Source organism: Panthera pardus, unplaced genomic scaffold (genome assembly GCF_024362965.1).
Source record: "Panthera pardus isolate Hobbes unplaced genomic scaffold, ASM2436296v1 HiC_scaffold_19, whole genome shotgun sequence".
Lineage (NCBI taxonomy): Eukaryota > Metazoa > Chordata > Mammalia > Carnivora > Felidae > Panthera > Panthera pardus.
Window position 1 is genome coordinate 6,778,084 of NW_026526754.1, and position 23,892 is coordinate 6,801,975.

General features: G+C 44.7%; 1 protein-coding gene across 2 annotated transcripts in view; it reads right to left on the bottom strand.

The window, feature by feature from the left end:
• CMTM4 (CKLF like MARVEL transmembrane domain containing 4) overlaps nucleotides 1–22,452 on the bottom strand; it is a 69,733-nt gene extending 47,281 nt beyond the window's left edge. The window contains exon 1 of one of the 2 annotated variants that reach the window (XM_019455727.2): nucleotides 21,944–22,452. In XM_019455727.2, coding sequence (XP_019311272.1) covers nucleotides 21,944–22,129 — 186 coding nt within the window. In that variant the 5' untranslated portion in view covers nucleotides 22,130–22,452. The remainder of the gene's footprint in view (nucleotides 1–21,943) is intronic. The other variant, XM_019455726.2, reaches the window with a different exon arrangement.
• Nucleotides 22,453–23,892: the final 1,440 nt, after the last annotated feature.

A 23,892-nucleotide genomic window follows, 5' to 3' on the forward strand; every position in this document is an offset into this window, starting at 1 on the left:
CACTCCTAGGTATTAATCGCAGTGAAATAAAAATCTATGTCCACAGAAAAACTCTCTATGAATGTTTATAAGCACTCCATTCATCATCACTAAAACTTGGAAACACCCCAAACGTCATTCAACAGGTCAATGAAGAAACTGTTGCAATCTACCTATAATGCAAAACTGTTCAGCAAGAAAAAAGGATGAACTATGAACAAAACACAACATGAATGAATCTTAAATGCATTATACCAAGTGAAAGTCTCGGAAGTTTGCATATTCTGTGATTCCACATATAAGGCATTCTACATTCTGGAAAAGACAGAACTATAGCGACGGGCCGTCAAGGGTTGGATGTGACTTCAAAGAAGAATGAAAGTTTTGTGGCCTGATGAAACTGTTCTGTATCCTAATTGTGGTAGTGGTTACATGAATGTATATGTGTTAAAAAATCATAGAACTGTTACACACAAAAAAAGTCCATTTTACTGTATTTTAATTGGAAAAACTAGAACACATGGAGACCACCAATATCCTTGGCATGTGCCCAAACCTCTAGAGCTCAAACTTCTGTCAGTTTTCTTATGTTCTAAGAAAGAAAATGGTGTGCACTCCCTAAATTTTTTTCTTGCTGATTTAATTCAAAATCGTAATATGACAAATTCTAAATTAGCTTTTAAATGATGTTTTTCCAGACTCAAAATATAAAATAAAAGCCTTCAATTCTTCCAATTCAGTCATGAAACAAAACAAAAGTAATCTAAAGAAAGAAATAGATCGGGGAGGCTGGGTGGCTCAGTAGGTTAAGTGTCCTACTTCAGCTCAGGTCATGATCTCACAGTCCGTGAGTTCGAGCTGCGCATTGGGCTCTGTGGTGACAGCTCAGAGCCTGGAGACTGCTTCAGATTCTGTGTCTCCCTGTCTCTCTGCTTGTGCTCTGTCTCTCTCTCTCAAAAATAAACACTAAAAAAAAAAAAATTCAAAAAAGAAACAGTTCAATTTCCAAATGGCAACCAAAAGCAAGCCAGAGTCTACTGGACAGAGCCAATCAGAGACAGTCTAAAGCATCATGAAGCAATGCTCAGATGTTAGCTGTTTTTTTGCACAGTGTTCAATTTTCGCATGTTCAATGTTCAGAGTGTCAATATTCAGATGGAGTGTTTTTGGGAGTTAAAAATATACCCAAAATCAAATTACAGAATAGCATGTATAATACTCCATTTTTACAAGCATGCACACAGGAACAAAGTCTAAAACAATATATACCCGTTAATGGAAGTTCTCTGTAACATTGAAAAAACTGTACTGGTGATTTTTACTTTTTCTCTTCATTTTTCTATAGTTGTCTGATCTCTAAACAACAGACACAAAATACCTTTATAATCAGAAAATAAGTTTTTCCTATTTTCGAAAACAGTTTTCAAGTGAAAAATTTGGTATATGTATTACAGATCAATTTACGTATGACTTACGACTGTGCTCTTGGACATAAAGGAGCTTTGTAAGCCTCACATAGTACCAGATCCCAAGAGACACTTTACCAGATGGGTGGCTGGAGAAGACCAGGAATATAGAAGTTTCTCAAGAAAAGTGGTACCTTCTCTGGTGTCTCTCAATAAAGAAGGGGGAGGGAATCAAGCCAATGCAAAGATGTTTGGATGGAAGGAGGCCTGTGAGTGCTGGTGAGCAGGCAGAACGGATCCTGACATGGAACAAAGTCAGGGAGGCAGACCAAGGAGGAGACCAGGAAATTCGGAAGAGGTGTGAAGGAAGGTAGAGTTGAAGAAAGGCTTGTGATGGAGAGTAACAGCAGTTTCATAGGAAAAGGTCAGTGTGCTCACTGATGCCTCAGAGAGCTAACTATTCCATCCCTCTCCCCTCCTCTAGGAGAAGTGACCCCAGGCTGACCCTTGCACAGGGGTGTCATGCTCAGGACCCTGAGTACACAAGAGGGGTGGGCACCTGGCCCACGGGCATCCAGCCCACAGGCTGGCCAGGCAGCTCTAATTTGGCCTAGCTGGGAAAGCTCCACCCAAATAAAGTCAGTGGTGATCAGGCCAATCAGACGCTCTCTGAAATTCGACTTCAGTCAGTGAGTTAGCAGCAGAGAGAGCAGACAGACCTGGGATGAACATTTTAAATAACCTATCAGAACTGGGGCACCTGGCTGGCTCAGTCAGTAGAGCATGTGACTCTTGATCTTGGGGGTGTGAATTCAAGCCTCACATTGGGTATAGAGTTTACTTAAAAATAAATAAAACCTTGGGGCACCAGGGTGGCTCAGTTGGGTGGGTGTTGGACTTCAGCTCAGGTCATGATCTCATGGTTCGTGGGTTCAAGCCCCACGTCGGGCTTTGCGCTGAGAGCCTGGAGCCTGCTTCAGATTCTCACCTCCCTCTCTCTTTGCCCCTCTCCCCCCGACATGCATGCATGTGTTCTCTCAAAAATAAATATCAAAAAAATAAAATCTTCATTTTATTTTTTTTTAATTTGAGAGAGGGAGACAGAGAGAGATGGGAGGGGGAGGGGCAGAGAAAGAGGGAGAAGGAGAAACTTAAGTAGACTCCACGGTTCTGTTAGCACAGAACCTAACTCGAGGCTCACTCTCACAACCGTGGAATCATGACCTGAGCTGAAATCCAGAGACAGACGCTCAACCGACTGAACCACCTGGTGCCCCTGTTTTGTTTTGTTTTTTGAGATTTTATTTATTGGGGTGCCTGGGTAGCTCAGTCGGTTGAGGTCCGACTCTGGATTTCCGCTCAGGTCAGGATCTCACAGTCCGTGGAATCGAGCCCCCAGAAAGGGCTCCATGCTGACAGTGTGGAGCCTGCTTGGGATTTTCTCTCTCTGCCCATCTCCCGCTCACACACATGCATGTGCGCTCTCTCTCACAAAATAAAAAAAAAAAATTTTTTTTAATTAAAAATAAAATAACCTATCAGAATATATTTATAATATATTTCTCTATGAGAAGACGACACAACTGCAACTTTGCCTAAGCATTCTTTTAGGATTCTTCTGGCCTTTAAGAGCTGCTTTTTGGGTTATGCGATCACTTGCAGAAAATACCTAAGTGCACACACTGCAAAGTCTGAACGTTGTCCTGCTCTTGAATGCAGCTACTTAACTGTGAAGTGTGGTTTGTTCACAGGGCCTCTTTGTATGGCATTCCTTATGGCACAAGATTGTGCCTCTCACTGCAAACAAGTTAGGCGGCACTGTTTTTAACACTCCTCCCTGCAGCCTATGTACTTTAAAGCAGTATTTTTTGTCAGCCAGTTTTCTCTTCCTGGAAGCAACCAAGAAGAGTGTTCACATTTTATTAAGACAACTACCTTCCTTCACCATGGTTTTCTACTTCCACTCAGGTCCTTGACCAGACTTGCTCCCAGAATTCTTTTGGGTGTTTGGCTATGTGAGACAGACACAGTGCCACATGCTGCCCTCCACAGTGGGGTCATGGTCCCCGGGCCCCACCATGCTTTGGCCCCCATGTTCTCAGGCCAAGTTAGTGCTCATAGCCCCTGCCAGATTTGCCCAGTGACAGATACCCGTCCCCAAGCTGGCCCAGGTGGCAGAGGATGAAGCACTTGGAGGCCTCAGGTTAGAATGGGGCCAGCCAAAGCAGAGCTCACTCCTCATTCAGATGCGATTGGGTCACAGTCCAGTCTATGAAAGGAGGACATGGCCCTTTGTGGCCCAGGAGCCACGGGATGCCCTTGATTGGGCAGCTAGGAAGAAAAGCTGAGTCCCGTATACTCAGCTCCAGTAAAACCCTCAAACGCTGTTGCTTGGCCCTCCCAGGGTTCCCTCCAAGGCCTGGTTTACCGGTCCTGCAGCAAACCCAAAAGGACCCATGTGCTTATTCCTGGCCAACTGCGAGCTGACCGACACTGCAGGGATGGGCTCAGCCTTGGGGGAAGCCCACCCAGCCGGTCACAAAGGCCCCTCGGTGCACACATCTAAACAAGAACTCCTAGAGTGAAAGTTGTATAGGGTTATGTGCACCAACCTCTACTATAATCACACACCATCAATTGTCTGACGGATGCTCTGAGCGGGATTGAAGGTTTTTAATTTCAACAATATGGGAGCTCTTGACAAAATGAGTCAGCTAATTACTTTTTTTATCTGTCTTCACTCATTCGGTCATGTAGTACCAAATACATCATCATGTGTATACCTCACAGAGGACCACACAAGATGCTGGAAGGCCCTGCACATGCACATGATTATTAATTCAAAATAAATCTGCTTAAAATACTGTATCTGCAAGATTTAATTTAAAGTTTATATTCGGAGCACCTGGGTGGCTCAATCAGTTAAGCGTCAAACTCTTGATTTCGGCTCAGGTCACGATCTTACGGTTTGTGGGTTCAAGCCCCGTGTCGGGCCCCGCGCTGATAGCACAGAGCCTACTTGGGAGATCTCTCTCTCCCTTTCTCTCCAGCCCTCCCCCACTTGTGCTCACTCATGTGCCTATGCACTCTCTCTTTCTCTCAAAAAAATAAATAAAATTTTTAAAAATACACTTTCCCATCTAGCTTAATAACACACCTAAGCCATGTCTCAAATAGGTTTCCCAATTAAATAATCAAGACATAAGCTGCTCCATATAGCACCTTTGTGTCAGTTACAAACAGATTCTGGTCTGGATGGGGGCTTGGCTTGGTAAGAGGATAGCAAATTAAAAATGGCACACACACACACACACACACACACACACACACACACACACTCACCCCCAGGGCTGATGAACTGGAAACAGGCAACCTTTCTTCCCAGTGGACACTGCCCAGTGCTAGGGCATGTGTGTTGGCAAGCAGAGTGTGCAGGCTGGATGTCAGCCTCCTTTACCCTCCAAGACCTACTGTGCGCACACAACCTACTCAACTGTATATAGTAGCTCTGAACAATAAAGATTTAGAGCAGGATGTTGAGGACTTTCTCTGTTCCTCTGTGACAATAATATTGCTGGATCAATCTGGCTAAATCCTGTATCTGGCAAGTTTTAATGATCTCTGTGTTAAGTATTAAGAAGTTTACTATTACAAACAGGTAAAATTTAAAAAAAAAATTTTTTTTAACTTTGTTTTTATTTATATTGATCTGGTCTGAGACACAATGGTAGATTTTATAGTCTGGGGAAAAAAGAACTGCAGGCCTCCTACAGAATTCCGCGGAGTGGGGCGCCTGGGTGGCTCAGCTGGTTCCACGTTTGACTTCGGCTCAGGTCATGATCTCGAGGTCCGTGAATTCAAGTTCAAGCCCCGTGTCAGGCTCTGTGCTGACAGCTCAGAGCCTGGAGCCTGCTTCAGATTCTGTGTCTCCCTCTCGTTCTGCCCCTTCCCTGCTCACGTTCTCTCTCTCTCTCTCTCTCTCTCAAAAATAAAGAAATATTAAAAAAATGAAAAAGAAAGAATTCCATGGAGCTAGACATAGAGGAGGGGTTCCACAAACTACTGACCCTACTGGGCTCCCCCAGGCTTCCCTCAATCTGGCAATTCATCATTCTTTGTGGGCTTCACTCATCTGATAACTTGGCAGCCCCTAAGTCCCCCCCGAAAGTCCCGGACCAACAGTCAAAGCTTTTCCAAAGCATCTAGTGAAGCTGAGGTGTATGCAGTGTCTCTCCAACTACCTCACCAGAATCACCTTGACCACGGCACCACAATGCCAGTAACTCTGACGACCCCTCCACTGCCATCACATATTTCAAGGCCATGCATAAAGCCATGTGCATGTATTCTCCTGTGACAAATGGGGGTCTGTTTTCCCAGTTTCAGCTCCAAAACCATATTCCAAAAGAAGATAGACCAATTTGTTGGCAAATTATCCTGATCTCAATTTATCATCAGAGAAATTAAGGAACTAAAAGGCAACTCTGTATCTACCAACATTAGGGGTTTTGTTACAATTCAAACTTTAGGGCTCCAAGTCAGCTGCCCGTCCCAGGACATTCACTTGGGCAGTTTGCTAGGACTGGTTAAATACCTGCACTTTCAACAGAATATCACAGGAGTTCCTGGGTGGCTCAGTTGGTTGAGTGTCCAACTCTTGATTTCAGCTCAGGTCATGATATCAAGGTCATGAGTTCAAGCCCCACATCGGGCTCCACGCTGAGTCTAGAGCCTGCTTAGGATTGTCTCCCTCTGCCCTTCTCCCTGGCTAGCACTGTCTAAAACAAAATAAAAAGTTTAAAAATAAATAAATGAACAGATCATCACAAAGATTTGATTTGTCCTATATAGTCTTTACTAACCTACTAACCTAAAAAGTGCCCGAGGACATTTACTACTCATCCTCTCTTCCCATAATCATATAAAGGGTAAGAAAGATCTGAATTCAGAGAGCTGTTCCACAACTGTCTTCACAGAAGGGAAGCAAATCATCACCACCATAGCAACGGCTAAGTCATGGGGAAGGAATGTCAGCCTTAGGCTCAGGTTCCAGGGCAACCGACAAACTGGGTAGCCATAGGTGAGCCACAGGTTCCCGAGGTGTCACGTTTGTTACATGTAAAACACAGGAGGGGCACATATGACTGGCTTCAGGATTCCTTCCAGTCTAAAATTCTGAGTTTCTGAATTTCAAGGTGTTTAGAGCCATCTTGAACCTCCACTATTGATTTACACCATGCTCTCGTTTTGCTATGGACTTAAGCATATCTCCCTTCCTCCCAAATGCATATGTTAAAGCCCTAACATGTGATGGTATCTGGAGATGGGGTCTTGGAAGATAATTAGGGTTGGATGAAGTCAGGAGGATGGAGACCTCGTGATGAGATCAGTGCCCTTATAAGAAGGGGAAGAGAGAGGGACGCCTGAGTGGCTCAGTCAGTAAAACATCCAACTCTTGGTTTCAGCTCAGGTCACAATCTCGCAGTTCATGAGTTCAAACCCCACAGCAGGCTCTGCACCGATAGAGAGGATCCTGCTTGGGACTCTCTCTCTCCCTCTCTCTATGCTCCTCTCTCAAAAATAAATATACTTTTAAAAAATGGGGGGGGGGGGAATCTTTCTCTCTCTATGCATGCACAGAGAGACCATGTGAGCACAGAGCAAGATGGCTGTCACCTACAAGCCAAGAGAAAAGACCTCAGGATGAAGTTACCTTGCAGGTACCCTGACCTTGGCCCAGCCTCCAGAACTGTGAGAAATAAACTGCTATTGTTTAAGCCACCCAATATATGGTATTTTGTATGGCAGATGAAGACACACCCTCAATACGAATAAGTTGTTTTTCTTTTCTTCCTGGATAATATATCAAACTGAACTTGGATGAATTGGCAAGTGCTCACCAAGCAGCCAAGTGTTCACCACTATGAACACTAAATAGAAGAAAACTGGGGCTCTGCCTCACAGGTGTTTAGAGACTTATTACAATAGACTGTAAGCATACCCAAATCTGTTCTGAAAGCCAGAGTCCAGAGGTGCCTGGCTGGCTCAATCAGGGAATGTGAGATTTGTGATCTCGGGGTTGAGAGTTCGAGTCCCATGTTGGGTGTGGAGATTACTTAAATAAATACAACTTTAAAATAAATTAATTAAAAATAAATTTAAAAAGAAAGTCAGAGAGTGAGGGACACATGTAATATAAGCTAGTGCTCCATCATAGGACATCACAGGACACGCGACATCAATCAGAACAAAGAAAACCCAGGATGGGCATGGCAGGGCCAGTAAGAAGAGGGGTAGAGGAGAGCAAACAGGGAAAAGGTATAGAGGACCCGGTCTCACGCCAGCCCACTCACTGCCGGGGAATCCTCTGGCTGTGCCCTTGCAGCATCAGTGTGTTACGATGGAGGAACAAGAAGCTAAGGAGCTTACGGCCAGGATGAGGTGGCAGATCCAGGTGAAGAGAGCCTGCATGGGAGAGTGACTCAACTAGAACCTGGCTGGATGAGCCAGGACACATCAGCATGAAGGATAATGGCTAACATTCACCAGGTGCTTCTCTCGGCCAAGCTCCACACTAGGCACTTTCCATTCAACCTCACACCAACCCTTATGGCAGCAGGTAATCCTCTTACCTGCAGTCCTTGCCATTCTGGCTTGACTCAGGCCCCTAAAGACCAGGCTGAGGATTAAAGGGCATGGCCCTAAGTGTAGGGGATCAAGATCTATTTCTGTGAAGAAAGTGACCAAGGAAAACCAAGAAAACAACAGGGAAATCCAGGGTGGGGTGCAGGAGGCCATAAGAGACGCTCTTCCAGCAAGCCAACAGCAGAGCTGGAGGAGCAGAGGACACAGAGAGAAAGGGACAAATGAAACTTGGGGGGGGGGGGGGGACGGCGCTGATATGTATCAGTTGTATAAAAATCTAGCTCACACGGGCCCTTCCCCAGATATTCCCCATCTCAGAACAAATTGTGAAAGATTTTGAAATGGACCAAAAGGGTTACTGAGTATCTTCAATGGAAGAATGGGCCTTGTTAGAACATAACTTTCCAAGTTATCTGATCCTATGGGATGTGTGCATTTTATGGCCTTGGAGATATTCTGCAACTCTGTTAACTTGTATGTAACTGATACGCAACCATATGCAACACAAATGATTCTTGTCTATAGACAGGCAAATTAAATGTCTAGTGGAGAGACAAGTGATTCCCCCCAAAGCTACAGTGGCATCTATTCGAAATCATTTCATGGTGTGTGTGTGTGTGTGTGTGTGTGTGTGTGTGTGTGCGCGTATGGATGTGCACGTGTGCGAACATGCACACACATGGTCTTTGTGTGCAAACTCCTTGACTTTTCCTTTGAACAGGTTGTAATACCTTACTGGTTCCCGCATTAATTAATAAAAATCTTTTATATTTGTACAAGAATCGTGATTTTATCTTTAAAAATTATTTTATAATACCCATAAACAAGCTAAAGTCCAAACAGATGCCAATATTCTATGGCAGGTGTGCTACGAAGGGAAAAAAAGGTTCCAGAAATCAGTAATTCTTCCAACACCAAATACTTTGAGGTGCTGGCTCAAGCAAACAGGAGATAATCAAGCCTCAATTTTTATCTCTCTACACCCCCTCCACCAGCAAACATGGTCTCCAGCTTCCTCACGACTTGCATTAGCTCTGATCTCAGAAATTCTTAAATTTCAGTGGTAACCCAAGGAGCTCCAAGAGAAGGGCTGAGGGACTCCCCTTTCTAATGAAACCAACACCTCTCCAGACTCTGACAGATGTGACCCATTCATTGTGGAAGAATCTGGAGCCAGAGGGGCTCTGCAGGCTAGCAGACCTACCAGGACCAGGAGCAGTGCTGGCAGAAGGAAAACAGAAATGGACTAAGTCCCCGCAGGATGGGGAAGACGAGTGACGCTGGAACAAAGCTCATAAACTGCCTAATGGTCATAGAAACACACACGCAAGGGGCAGGGGGGCAGTGTTCCCGGTGTGGTCTCTGAAGGTTGGCTGCATAGCTCTGTACCTACTAGCAGTGGGGACCGTGAGCAAATTAGTGATATCAAAAAGGCTGTTTCCTCATCTGTAAAACACCTGCCTCACAGGATTGCCCTGAGCGGTAAATGAGACAACACACATAAAACACTTAGCAGTCTGACACACAATCAGTGTTCAGTGAATGTTAGCTTCAACAGTTTTTTGACTGAGAGATGAATATAACGTAAAATAAAAAACAGGGACTATAATAAAACATAATTGTGGAGCGCCTGGGTGGCCCAGTCGGTTAAGCGTCCGACTTCGGCTCAGGTTGTGATCTCACGGTTGGTGAGTTCGAGCCCCGCGTTGGAGTCTGTGTTGACAGCTCAGAGCCTGGAGCCTGCTTCGGATTCTGTGTCTCCCTCTCTCTGTGCCCCTCCCCAGCTTGCACTCTGTCTCTCTCTCTCTCTCTCTCTCTCTCTCTCTCTCAAATAAATAAAACATTAAAAAAAATTTTTAAACGCAATTGCCACCTATAATTCCCACTCGTCACATTCTTTCCACTCCCATTGCCAAAAGACCACCTGCGTGTTCATTTCTCACCTGAATTACTCAAGGTCTCCTATGGCGCAGGGCCCTTCTCAAAGCCATTCCTCACCCGCTTTAACTGAGCGATAGCCAAGAGAAATATGGGAACCACGGGAGTGAGTTTACATTTTCTAATAGACAGATTTTTAAGTAAAAAGAAACAGAATTATTTTAGTAGCGTATTTATCCCATTATGTCCAAAGTAGTATTTCAACACGCAATATAAAAAATTGAGATATTTTACATTCTTTCTTTTCTTATTACAGCTTTAAAATCCAGCATGTGTTTTATACTTACGTACATCTCAATCTGTACTGGCCACATTTCAAGTTGCCAGGAGCCTCAGCACCAACCATTACCCATCTCTTTCAGAAAATCCAAATTCATTGGCCTAACAAATCAGGGCCTTTCCAACAGGGTCCTCCTCATCCCTCTCTGTGCCCTCCTCCCCTTCCATACTTTTGCCTGGGCTTAACCCTCTTCCTTATCCACTCCCAGCACCTGGTATATTCCTCTCCCACAGGACACACCACACCTTTATGTCAGCCACTGGCTACTCAACACTCCACATGTAAAGTGCTCGTTTCCCACAAAGGCTTCTTTGCCAACCTGCCCTCTATGAGATCCCCTGGCTCTGGGGATAAGAACAATTTGAGTGCTTTTCCATCGCATGCCAAACCCTCACTCCCCAAGTGGACTGTGAGCCCAGTGGAGGCAAAAGGATTCTTATCCTGTTTATGTATAACAGTAGCTGGCCCAGCCAAGGCATTCAAACATATATAAAGTATAGGTTTTTTTTGTGTTGTTTTTTTTTTAAAGGGGAAGACTACATTTAAAATTTTACATTTAGCTACTGATCTTGATCTAACTCTACAGTCATTCAGCCAACTCTTAATCTCAAAGCATACACATGAACAAGGTTTGGACCAAAAATGGTTGAAAGAAAGCAGGCAAGCTAAAGAAGCAACTACCACTGGGAGAGTCATTGTTCCTGGGGTTTGGGTTGTTTTTTTTGTTTTTTGTTTTTTATTGGCACAAAAATCTTTCAGACTGAAATTGTTTTTCATAGCTGCACTGGAATAAATGGGAAACCACAAAAATGAAGGCTTCCACAGTGCCAGTCATCAAATTGTAGTGGTAAGAAAGGAGCCATCCAAAACTATCCACATCTGATTGAACTCTAAACATTTTAAATGTTTATTAACCCATATAATTCCCAAATTTAACCAATCATTTGAAACGCTCATAGACAAAATTCTGGACTTCAGTATTTCCTACAGCCCCCTCCAGCCTCAAGAAGATAAAAGCCTCCCTTCTCGGGGCCCCACGGAACTGCTGTTCTTTTATTTTAATCAGAGAGCTTTATAAAGACAACTACTTAGGACCCTCAGCTTCAGTCCTAGTTGCAACTTTTTCTTTACACGTACATGTCTGAGTGTGTGCTCCAAGGGCTCCCAAAGAGCTGGCTCGGTGGACCCTGAGCAACCCTCTCTCTCAACATGTTGATCAGGAAGCAGACAACTTCGTTAATAATTAGAGAATCCCTAGTTTTCATCTTACACTTTCCTAAGCAAAAAGCTTGGCAGGGCCTCTTATGGTTTCCCCTTCTCTTACAAAAATCTGCCTTCTAAGCAAATGCTTCTGTTTCCTAGTAGCAGTAGATACCCTTTTAAAACTCACAGTTAAAAAAAGCAAAAAGAATTACAGTGGTATTTTGTTTCCATACTTTCTTCCTAATATTTTCCACTTAGAACTGAGTCCAGAAGTTTACTGGTAAATACACCAATACAGGTTATTTTCCCTTATGGATCCCATATTGTCAAATAATCTGACCTTATGAACTACACTGAGCAATATTCCATTATTTTTCTTTTATTAAACAGTTATGTATACTCAACTGGTTGATCAGGGCCTTACTATGCGCCAGGCACTGTTATAGACCGTGGGGATAGAAGGAAACTTAACACACAACACCTCTGGTCTCATGGTCTAGTCAGGTGGTAAAAGCCATGAAGAAAAATTCAGCAGAGGGAGAGGAAAAAGAGTGGGGACAGGGGTGTCCTACTTTACACAGCATGGTCACGGAAGGTCTCTTTTAAACAGAACAGAAGAACAACAGTGCTGAAGAACACAGCCAAGTGATATTTTTGGGAGGGGGCAGGGAGCAGAGGGTGCAAGAATATATCTCAAATGCAAAGACTCTGAGGCAGGGGTATGATACCCAAAATGTTAATCAAAGCTTCTGATCAACATAAAATAATCTGTACCATAAAATTCTCGTCAAAAAAGAAATTGGCCTGATTACTATTTAATGCAGTTATAGTATTCTTTTTGAAATACAATTATACCTAGTCCTTCGGTCTCTCAACCCCCCATTTCTACATTAGTAAGTTCTAGGGCTCCCAGGGGACCTCACTCTGAAAACCAGTGACAGACCCCACTATCTAATGTGTGGAGACAAGACCACACAGGAGAGGCAGAGGTGAACACTGGGCCCTCCTGTAAGTGAGAATTTTTCACACAAAAATCGTCCCCATCAAGTTAAACTGCTTACAAATAAAGCAAGATCTTCTCCCGAAGGAGGTGCTGCCTTCTAAATTCTGTATCCTTCCACTCATCTGTCCCTTCCTCAGCCAGCTGCAGGCCTGCTCTCAGGCCTGGACCACTTTGAACGGAGCCTTTGAAAGTTTAAGTTGGCTTTTTGCCACCACAAGAGATGCTGAGGCCATCCCCTTGTCTGGGGGTGCCTTATTCTCTTATTCTCTCCCAGTCTAGCTTTCCTCCTCCTGGGCTCTCTGAAGTCCCACTTCGCTAATGAATCCAAATTCCAGCTCATCTCACCCTGCTTTTTACTTCTCTTGCACACACAGCCTGTCCCCTGGGGGATACTCTTATTTTCCAAACAAAAATATCAAGACACATTGTCCGTATGTGGGTACTTGTTACGTGAATCACTATAATGTCAAAGCTTGGAATATTTCATAATTTAAAGTAAAATCATTAAGAAAAAAAAAACTTAGGACGTACTTACACATAGTCTGATGAGACAGCACAGGAAATTGGGACTGCCTGGGAAGGTTCGGGATCTGTGATCACAGTCACAGGCCTTTGACTACAGCTCTGTCCTCTAACAAACAACTTGATTTTCCAAAGAAATCTGACATCACCCTACAAAAGGATTTGAAGCTACTTCCAGCAATAAGGATAAGGAGGCAGTGACAGCAGCTGTGGGTTGAAGGCCAGAACTCTGGCATTTCCAGGTTATTTCAACAGTGCACGGAGCTAGCAGGACCACCATACAAAATACCCAGCCCTGGCTGTCATACATCCCTCGACCCTTTATGCAGTGGACCACCAATGCGCTGTAGCTCAGGTATTTCCACAACTACCTCTAGACTGGAAATATGACTCTCTTGAGCACCCGAGTAGGCATCCGTTTTACCAGGAGGGGGAAATATCCTGAACCGGGCAGTGCACGTACACCCCTGTCTTCCCTCCTCTAAGCATCCTTCTCAAGTGCCATGACCCGGGAAAGGCTCTTTCCACTCTCCAATTAAGAAAAAAAAGGTCCTCCAGGGCTGTCAAGGAAGATTTGATTTGGCCCCGTGACTCAGAAGGAGTCAGAAGGTCTTCCTGAGCTCACCAGTTCCCACTGGTAAGTACTTGTGGGTAAGTGCACTGGAAACTGGAATAAACTATGACCTTCAGGCATATTGTAGAGACATGCTGACCAATTCCACAATTTTTTTAATGCTCAGAAATTTAATGATACTGCCTTTTGATCTAGTAAAAGCATTCCATGAAATTTAACAAAAAATAGCCACAAATCAAAAGAAGAGTGAAAGACTTTTACTGAAGCATTCTTCTTATTAGCAAAGAAAAAAAAGAAAAAAAAAGGAAACCATCTTGTTGAGCCTTTGGAAAAGAGAAACTCCAAAGATCTTTTCATTTGATCTGTCATACTAAGATTTTTTTTCCTCATTTCCTGTACGTTACAATTCTTCTAACGGAGATATAACGGACATATTATATTAGCTTCAGACGTACATGATTGAATATTTGTATAACTGGGAAATGATCACCACAATAACTCTACTTAATATGTGTCACTATACATAGCTACAAAATTTATTTTCTTGTGATGAGCCCTTTTAAGACCTACTCCCTTACAACTCTCAAATATGCAATATAGTACTAACTATGGCCACCATGCTATAGCACTTTACAACCCCAAATGACGTATTAACTAATAAAATTAGGGTAGGAGCGCCTGGATGGCTCAGTCGGTTACACCTCGGACTTGTCAGGTTCGAGCCCTGTGTCGGGCTCTGTTCTGACAGTTCAGAGCCTGGAGCCTGCTTCGGATTCTGTGTCTCCCTCTCTCCCTGCCTCTCCCCTGCTCATGCTCTGTCTCTCTCTCTCAAGGAATAAACATTAAAAAAAATTTGTTTAATTAGGGTAAATTCCTTGCAAATGAAAGAAATGTTACCTTTAGCAAATAAATTAAACAGATAAATTAAGTGCCTGCAATCTTGCAGAATGCTTGCTTTTTTTACAGGAAAATGTATTGAAAACATTTTCAAACTTTAAGTTTCTTCAAGAGGTCTATATTGTCTAAATCATTCTCCCTAAGGCCCTCCAAATTACAAAGTAAGCAAAAGGTTAAAGGTTATGGTCAGTATATTTGCTTTCAGGCTAATGTATGTTAAGATAGAGCTAATTAACAGGTAACATTTTAATAATTTTTTAATAGAAGATATTTGCATGCGGCATACAATTCAAAAAGAACAAAAAGTCATACACTAAATCTGTCTCCCTTCCACCTGGCCCTCCACCACTCAGTTTCCCAGCTTGTATCATTTCAGGGATATTCTATAGTGCCCACAGGTTTGTAACACTTTGTATGTGAGACACTTTGCTCAGGATTTTGTATGGGAGGCTCATCAGTGCAAGCAATACTATCATCAGCCCCAATTTATAAGTGAAGAGACCTGCTTGTGGCATGAAGTGAACTAGTAACTGGCCAAAAGTCTCATACTCCCAGAACCCATCCCCATCTTCCTACTCCCCAACACAACAAAGGTGACCTGATGTTATGTTGTTCCCTCTTCCCTGAACACTCTCCCACCAACCTTCACCATCCCTTTGCCTGGATAACTTGACTTTCCATATAAATTTCAGAATCAGAGGCACCTGGCTGGCTCAGTCAGTAGAGCATGCTACTTTTGATTTGGGAGTTGTGGGTTTGAGCCCCATAATGGATGTAGAGGTTACTTAAAAAAATAAAATCCTTGGGGCACCTAGGCGGCTCCGTTGGTTAAGCGTCCCACTCTTGATTTCAGCTCAGGTCATGATTTCCCAGTCTGCGAGTTCAAGCCCCATGTCAAGCTCTGCTCTGCTTGGGATTCGCTCTCTTCATCTTTCTCTGCCCCTCCCCTGCTCAGGCACACTATCAAAATAAATAAATAAGCATTTTTTTAATTAAAAAATAAAATAAAATCTTTTAAAAAATACACTTTAGAATCATTTGTCTCTGTCTTAAGAAACTTTGCAGGGGGGCGCCTGGGTGGCTCGGTCGGTTAAGCGTCCGACTTCGGCTCAGGTCATGATCTCGCGGTCCGTGAGTTCGAGCCCCGCGTCGGGCTCTGTGCTGACCGCTCAGAGCCTGCAGCCTGTTTCAGATTCTGTGTCTTCCTCTCTCTCTCTGCCCCTCCCCTGTTCATGCTCTGTCTCTCTCTGTCTCAAAAATAAATAAACGTTAAAAAAAATTTTTAATAAAAAAAATAATAAATAAAAATTAAAAACTTTGCAGGGATTTTAGGATCGTGTTAAACACAATCAATTTGTAGACAATTAATATTATAACTATACTGAGTCTTCCAATTCATGAACATGGTATGTCAATCCACTTAGGTTGTCTTTAATTTTTCTTCGGTGTTTTGTAATTTTCAGCAGGCAGATCCATCCTCTGCATATTTTGTTAGATTTATACCAAGTATTCCATTCCTTTCAGAGCTACTGTAACTGATAGGATTTTTTTGGTTTTGTTTTTTCCTGTTTCCAATGATGTATTGCTTTTATTGCTAGGATACAGAAATACCGATTTTTTGTGTGTGTTGACCTTGTATTTTACAACTGTGCTAACACATTTATTAGTTCTAGGAGCTTTTTCTAGAGATTCCCATGAGATTATCTGCATAGACAATCATGCCATCTGCAAATGGGGACAGTTGTTCTCTCTTTCCAATCTGTATGCCTTCCATTTATTTTTCTTGCACTGGCTAGCACTTCCAGTACGATGTTGAGTATCAGTGGTGAGAGTAGAGATTGTTGCTTCGTTCCCCTTAGGGGGAAAGCGTTCATTTTCACCACTAAGTACGTTAGCTGTACGTTTTTGGTAGATGCCCTTTTTTGGGCTGAAGAAGTTCCCTTCTCTTCCTAGTTTGCTGGCAGCATTTATCATGAATGGATGTTGAATTCTGTGAAAGGTTTTTTCTGCAGCCAATGACATAATCATGTGGGGGTTTTTTTAGTCAGCTGTTCATATGGTGGATTACATCTATTGATTTTGGAAAACTGAACCAGTCTTTTACACCTGAGATAAATCACAATTGGTTCCGGTGTACTATTCTTTTTACATAATATCGCTGGATTTGATTTCCTGGTATTTTTTTGAGGATTTTTGTGCCCCTGTTCATGAGAACAATTGGTCTGTACCATTCTTTTCTTGAACTGTCTTTGTTGGTTTTGTAAAAATGGATGTGTACTATACAGTTTTCTGAGGTCTGGGATGATAATTTTACTACTTCTAACATCATCAAAAAGTGGTATTAACTTTACTCTTCTGTTAGAATTAATTTTAAGTCTTTGAGCAGGAAGACAATTCCCAAAGATAACAATAATTCCCTAAGTGAAAATAAGACCATTTTACAAAGAGCCACTTTAAGGTAGATCTGAGAATCCAATGCAGTGATACCTATTACTTCACCTACATGCCCTGTCACATCCCCCACAGAGCAGGAATGGTGAGGAGCTTTGCCCTACTGGCTGGAGATAAGAAACTGACAAGGTTTCCATCAAATAAAAGATATGTTATTACTCAACCCTGAAATGCAAATACACACATTTGCCTTTGAGTTACCTAAGAAAGCGCCTCTTAACCTCTTAGTTCTTACAATTCCTAAAATGCTCAGTCATTTCTACCCACATTATACTACTGAGAAAGCCAAGACAAGGATAGGGTTAAGAGATTTCACATTCAGCAGAGCTAAAATTTGAACTTAAACACCTTCTATCACCCAACTTGTTACAAAAAGTCCTAAACACAGGCAATGCAATGTCAGAAGGTCAATCAGGCATGAGAGGGGCTGAAGAAAAGGATCTGAGGCAAAAGAGTTTCCGGGGAGGTCTTTTTTTTTTTTTTTTTTAATGTTTCATTCATTTTTTTTGAGAGAGAGAGAGAGAAAAACAGAGACAGAACAAGCAAGCAGGTGAGGGACGGAGAGAGAGGGAGACACAGAATCCGAAGAAGGCTCCTGAGCTTTCAGCACAGAGCCCAGCATGGGACTCGAACTCACCAACCGTGAGATTGTGACCCGAGCCGAAGCTGGACGTTTAACCCACTGAGCCACCCAGGTGCCCCAACACATAACCATTTTTTTCTGTAACTTTTTATTATGAAAAATTTTTAACACTTGCACAAGTAGAAAGAATAGTGTAAGGAACTCCTAGATACCACCCAGGTGCCCCCAGAGAGGTCTTTTTAGAACTGAAATGCTGAATCTCCTCTTGGCACTTTTGAGAAGCCCCATCTCCTCATTGAGGTGAGTGGACAGGTCTGTTGGGTGAGGGGCAGGCTACCACAGAGGAGCTGCACACCTCCACAATGGCCAATGAGAAACTGAAATCCTTTTAAGTCTCACTTAAGTATCTAAGAGTCACCCAAATCATCACCAGGCTAGCCAAAGACCAGAGAAATGTCCTTGGAATCAAAGTCGCCCTCTCTGTGGCACTCAAAATGATGTGTTCAGGAGGCAGTAAAGAGCACACTGCCAATCAGACTGCTTGGGTTCAAACCCCAGCACTACTACCCACTAGCCGTGTGACCTTGAAGAAGTCACAACCTGTGTGCCTCGGTTTCCTCATCCATAAAATGGGGGTAGCAACAAGAGTGTAAGCTCTCACTAAATGATGCCTGCTGTTGTTTTTATTCAGAAAGTCTTGGCCAATCCAAGACCGGTCCTCTTCTACACTGTCCTAGATCATGGTGTATGTGCCAATATGACCTTCCCCAACCACCACCACTCCCCTCTTCCACCAACCCAAGAGCAAAACTCTGCTTTCAATCAAGCTGATGGAAAAAAGCAAAAGACCTAAATGAACTATTTCATTAAATGATGTCTAGGAGCTAAAAACCAATAAGCACTCACAGGATCCACATTCACAAGAAGGAAGAAAGCGTTTAAATCAAGAGTCTAAACCAACTCTTCTCCCACAAAAAGTACATTTTATTGTTTTATATAACCACATGAGACATTCTCCCCAACTAAGGGATAGGTATAAGTTCCATTTTAAAAAATTTAATCTATGGAAATACACTGATTAATTTTCATATTTTAGATTAGTTTTGCTATCAAAAGCATTCCATTTAAAATATCAACTTAACTTTTAAATCACTAGGAAGCAAACTGTCTTTAATTCAAATATATAATTGTAATTTGGGGGTGACAATTTCACCAAGTTTCTTGAAAGCCAGGAAATATTAATTGGCAACAATGATAGCTATCTTTTATTGCACACTAAGCGCCTAACACACAAGGCGCTAAATTCTACATGTCACCTCATTCTCTTAATCCTTTCAGGAGGTACAAGCTCGTTTTACAGAAAAACCTCAGCCTTGAGGTTGACTATTAATGGTTCTGATAGAGAACTGATTGCTAGCACCTGTGTGAGGCTTTAACACTAAAATGATATAGAAAGGTAAGTCTGAAACTTGAATGTGCACGTGAATCACTGGGGGAATCCTGTTAAACTTCAAATTATGATTCAAAAGGTCTAGGGTAAGCCCTCCGATTCTGCATTTCTTTCTTTTTTTTTTTTTTTAAGTTTATTTATCTATTTTGAGAGAGAGAAAGTGCAAGAGCGTGAGGGAGGGTTAGAGAGAGAGGGAGAGAGAGAGCATCCCAAGCAGGCTCTGCGCTGTCAGCACAGAGCTCAGTGTGGGGCTTGAAGTCACAAGCCAATAGATCATGACCTGAACCAAAATCAAAAGTCGGACGCTTAACCGACTGAGCTTCCAGGCACCCCTGATTCTGCATTTCTTTAAATTTTTTTTTTTTTAACGTTTATTTATTTTTGAGACAGAGAGAGACACAGCATGAACGGGGGAGGGGCAGAGAGAGAGGGGAACACAGAATCGGAAGCAGGCTCCAGGCTCTGAGCCATCAGCCCAGAGCCCGACGCGGGGCTCGAACCCGCGGACCGCGAGATTGTGACCTGAGCAAAGTCGGACGCTTAACCGACTGAGCCACCCAGGTGCCCCTGATTCTGCATTTCTAACACGCTCTCTGATGCTGACAATGCCGCTGTTCTGGGGACCACACGCAAAGTAGCGAGGATGGCTACAGGCTGCAATAGGCCACAAAACACAAAAAAAGTCCATTAAACACTAAAATGAAAAACAGTCAAATTTTTCTCAAAAACAGTAAGTTAACCATAATATAAACTCTAATATAGGAATTATAACATCCAGGGGCACCTGGGTGGCTCAGTTGGTTAAATGTCTGACTTCAGCTCAGGTCATGATCTCGAGGTTTGTGGGTTTGAGCCCCGTGTCAGGCTCTGCACTGACAGCTCAGAGCCTGGAACCTGCTTCGGATTCTGTGTCTCCCTCTCCCTCTGCCCCTCCCCTTCTCACGCTCTGTCTCTCAAAAATAAGTGAGATTAAAAAAAAAAAAAAAAAAAAATTGTAACATCCATATTTGTAGTGGGATTTTGAGCTTTGTAACATCTTAAAAATATCTTCATAATGACTTCTTGTTTAAATCTATAGTTCAACTTCCTGGAGCTTTGAGGGGGCTTTTCTCCCCTAAAAACCCTGACTTACATCAGGGCTGAGAAGCCACGTACATGGAAGACTGTTTCAAGTTGCCATAACCTCCAAGCAGGTCCCTTTTTTCACTCACCCATCCTCTTGCTGTTTAAATCCAACACATTAGACAAATGGCAGAGTTAGGTGAGATTTTAGGGGCTGGGACCCCAAATTTTTCCAGATGAAAAGTAAATTTCTACAACAAAACAGGACCTTACCACAAGGCAGTAACAAATACCACTGGCTTCCATTTCTGGCCTTAGGTGACCAAGTTCCGGCAATGAGATGGCAATTAGCATTTTATACAACTACTGATTTTCATTCTTTTACCAGATCCTTGGAGTGGCAAGTTCTATTTACTTTCAAAAGTCCACAGAATAAACAAAGCAAGGTACTTCACAAGGCCCTATTTTCCACCTGGGTCCAAGTTCACCGTGATCTTTTTTACTCATTTCTGATTATCTGTGCTATACTCAAACATTGGCTAGCTGCCTTTTAAAAGGCAGTTAGACACTACCACCAGCCCTCTCCCTCCCCCACCTCCTCCACTCTCTTTGCTAGCACCAGTGCCTAACAACAGAACCAACACATCTCTGAGGACATTCCAGCTTACCAGATAAGGTCAGTTTAAAATTCTAGATAGGGATAACCCATTCCATTTGTCTTTCCTTAGAGCCCTTCAAAAACATCCCCTGGCAATCGGCAGAACAAGCCTTTCACCAGAGAGAAAATAGTCTATGATTCTGCAATTTACAAACACTGAGACCTTTATTTAAAGGGTGTCCACATTTTATATTACTCCCAAGGGACGTTTATCTATGGACTCAAGTAAGCACCAGCCCAATGCTTGGAAGAAACAAAATGTACATACACTGCGGCTCCATGCAAATGGCTTCTCGGGCTAGAAGGCTATAAAGTTTTGCTGCCGGGCCTCAGAGGAAGGCCTACCTGTGACAGGGTATAATATCCGGACACAGTTTTCTTCTGAATTTGGAGCATGCCCTGTCCACAAGAGAGCCAGGCAACTGCCCAGAGAGGCTTGTTACAAAAACCATGAAAGAGGGGCAGAGGTGCCAGGCCACTGCCCTGCATACCCTGGAAGCTGAAAACAATTCTGAGAAATGATCTCTACTATCGACAAGTCCGACAGAAAGTTGTCTCTGTTGCCTCCAAAACTGGCTGTCCTCCTCGAATGATTTAACTCTGGGTACCAATTGGGCAATGCCAGCCACCGTGCTGGGGCGGAGGATTCAGGGATGCTGGTTCTGTCTTCTAGGTTAAGTAGGCGGATTCAAACCTCTGCGGTATAAACTGGAGATTTTGGGGGTTAGATCTGGGCGCCCCCACTGCATCTAGGCTACATGCTTCCATTCAACAAACATTTACTGAGCGTCTGCCCTAAGCCCGGCACTCTGCTAGGTGCGGAGGAGGAAGCCAAGCCACAGTCCCCAGAAGTGGAAGCAGACACAGAGAAGGGCCTTCAGGAGAGGTGTAGGTTGTGCGGGCCCCGAAAACCTGCCACAAATTGCTGTGATCAGTAGTTAATCGGGGGTCAGCATGACCTTCGCGCCGGGCTCCGCGGACCACCAAGCCCAATAATGAAAAAGGCTCGCGACAGCGAAGGCGGGAGTGGACAGGTAGGCCCGGGGGCAGGTGTTCAGGTAGGAGGCGCACGGCTGAGGCTGCAAGTCTGGAGAGGGCAGGGTCCCCAAAGAAGGTGGAAGGGCGGCCCAGGACCCCGCGAAGAAGAAGGGGGTGCGAGGAACTGGGGTCTGGCCCCGGGAAGTGGGTGCGCGGCGGCGGCCGGCCGGGCCTGAGCCCCCGAAGCGAGAGAGGGGAGGGAAGACTCCCGGCTAGGCCGCCAGCCCGCACCTGGGGCCCCGCCCGGCACCTACCACTTGGGCGACCTTGAGACAGCCGAGCGCTCCGCGCAGGTAGTCGGGGTCGCAGCGCAGGCCGGCCAGCCCGCGGCGCTGGCTCACCGGCTCGGTGGTGGGCTGGTACGGGCTGCTGGCGCCCGAAATCATGGAGGTGCTCGAGGCCTCGCCCTCGAAGCCGTCCAGCTCCTCGCCGCTCCGCATGCTGCCGCCCGGCCCGGGCCGCCTCGCGCGGCCGGCCCCCGGCGCCCGGAGCTGGCCGGCTCAGCGGGGCCGCCTCATCGCCGCCGCCGCCGCCGGACTGACCGCCCGCGGCCCGCCCCGCCGCCGCCGCCGCCTCCTCCTCCTCCTCTGAGCCCGCCGCCCGGCTGCAGCCGCGATTTGGTCAGCTTGGGATCGGCTCCCGCCGCCTCGGCAGCGGAAAGGGAGGGAGGCGGGAGCAGGAGGAGAGAGAAGGAGGCGGGAGCCGGCGGAGCGGGCCGGGAGGGGGCGGAGCGAGTGCCCACCCGCCAGCCGCTCGGCGGCGCTCCGCGGCTAGGGCGAGACGGAGGCGGCCGCCCGCGCCTAGGGGCCTCGGGAGGCGGGGCCTCGGGGCGGGGCGGGACGCCGTCTCCTCGGACCCCGCCCTCACCTGCCTGTGCGCGGGGGCCCGGGAAGCTCTCTGCAAGCCCTGCCATCCCCGCCTGCGAGGGGCGGGGGTCGCGGGGACCGAGAGGAATGGGGGCTAAGGGGAGGGTCTAAGTGGACTTAAAGGACACGGAGTTGCTTTCCCAGGGCGCTACCTTAGTTTCTCTTCTGGAGGAAGTGGGGTTCTCTGCAGGTAGGCTGGGAGACTTACCGGCGAAGACCAAAATGTGCTGTGCGAACCCTGCTGCCAACCGTGATTGGCCCAGGGTGGGTCTGGCGAGAGGAGTCCAAGGGTCTGGGTTCCCACCCTGGACGCCTTGCAACAAGCCAGTACAGAGAGGCCAGGGACTGAGCGCGGCGGTTGATGAAACTACAGTGAGTGAGGGGTCGCTCAGCACGGGGTCTGCAAGACATACACGGTAAATACTTACGAATAATTCCCAGTTTAAGTTCTACATCCACCGGCCTGACCGAGGAGGGGCGCTAGCACATTGTAGACCCTCGATAAGCAACAGTAGTTGCCTCTCAGCTGACAAGATTTTGTAATCGCTATCTAATCATCAAGTCAAGTTAAACACAGATTTTTGCTCTGACGGGCATTAATTAAGAACCAATTTGCAATTCAAGTGTGAAGGCTAATTTTAAGCTTAAGTAAAACACTGACTTCTAAGAATTGTCGCTTTGGTATTGAACTCTTACACACCACAAATATTGAGAGCTTCCCATGCTTTAGGCACTGAGGAAGGCACTTGAAGAAAGTATTATTATTCCCATTTTACAGAAGGGCAGACTAAGTGTGGCGATTGGTAGTAGTTTGTCCCAGGCCACACAGTTTGGTGGTGAGTGGAGCCCAGGTTCCAACTTTGTACACCACACAATATTGCTTAATATATAATTTAGATAGTTCACAATATAATTGGTGAACTCCAAGCTGAGATGCAGTAAACATCATAACTAACAAGATTTCCATTTAAAGGGTTTTCATCTTTGGCTTACCAAAGATGGGAAAGACAGTATTTCTAATACTCAATTCAACCAACAAATCTGTATTGGGCACTTACTATTGTGCTAAGAAATATACTAGGAACTGGAGATAAACTGCCAGGTAAAGACAGCAAGTTGGATGTAGGCCTTGGCCCCTGTTGTTTCCCAAAATCCCAGTGAAATGACAGTTACAGGGATTGATTGATTGATTGATTGATTGATTTTAGGGCATAAAACCACTGCAACAAAGAATGGTAAAGAAGACAATGGCAACAAAGTTGGAGTCAGAATAGCAACTAGGCAAGTGATAACTGACTTAGCAGCTCCAAGAAAGCTAAACCCTAAAATGCACAGGG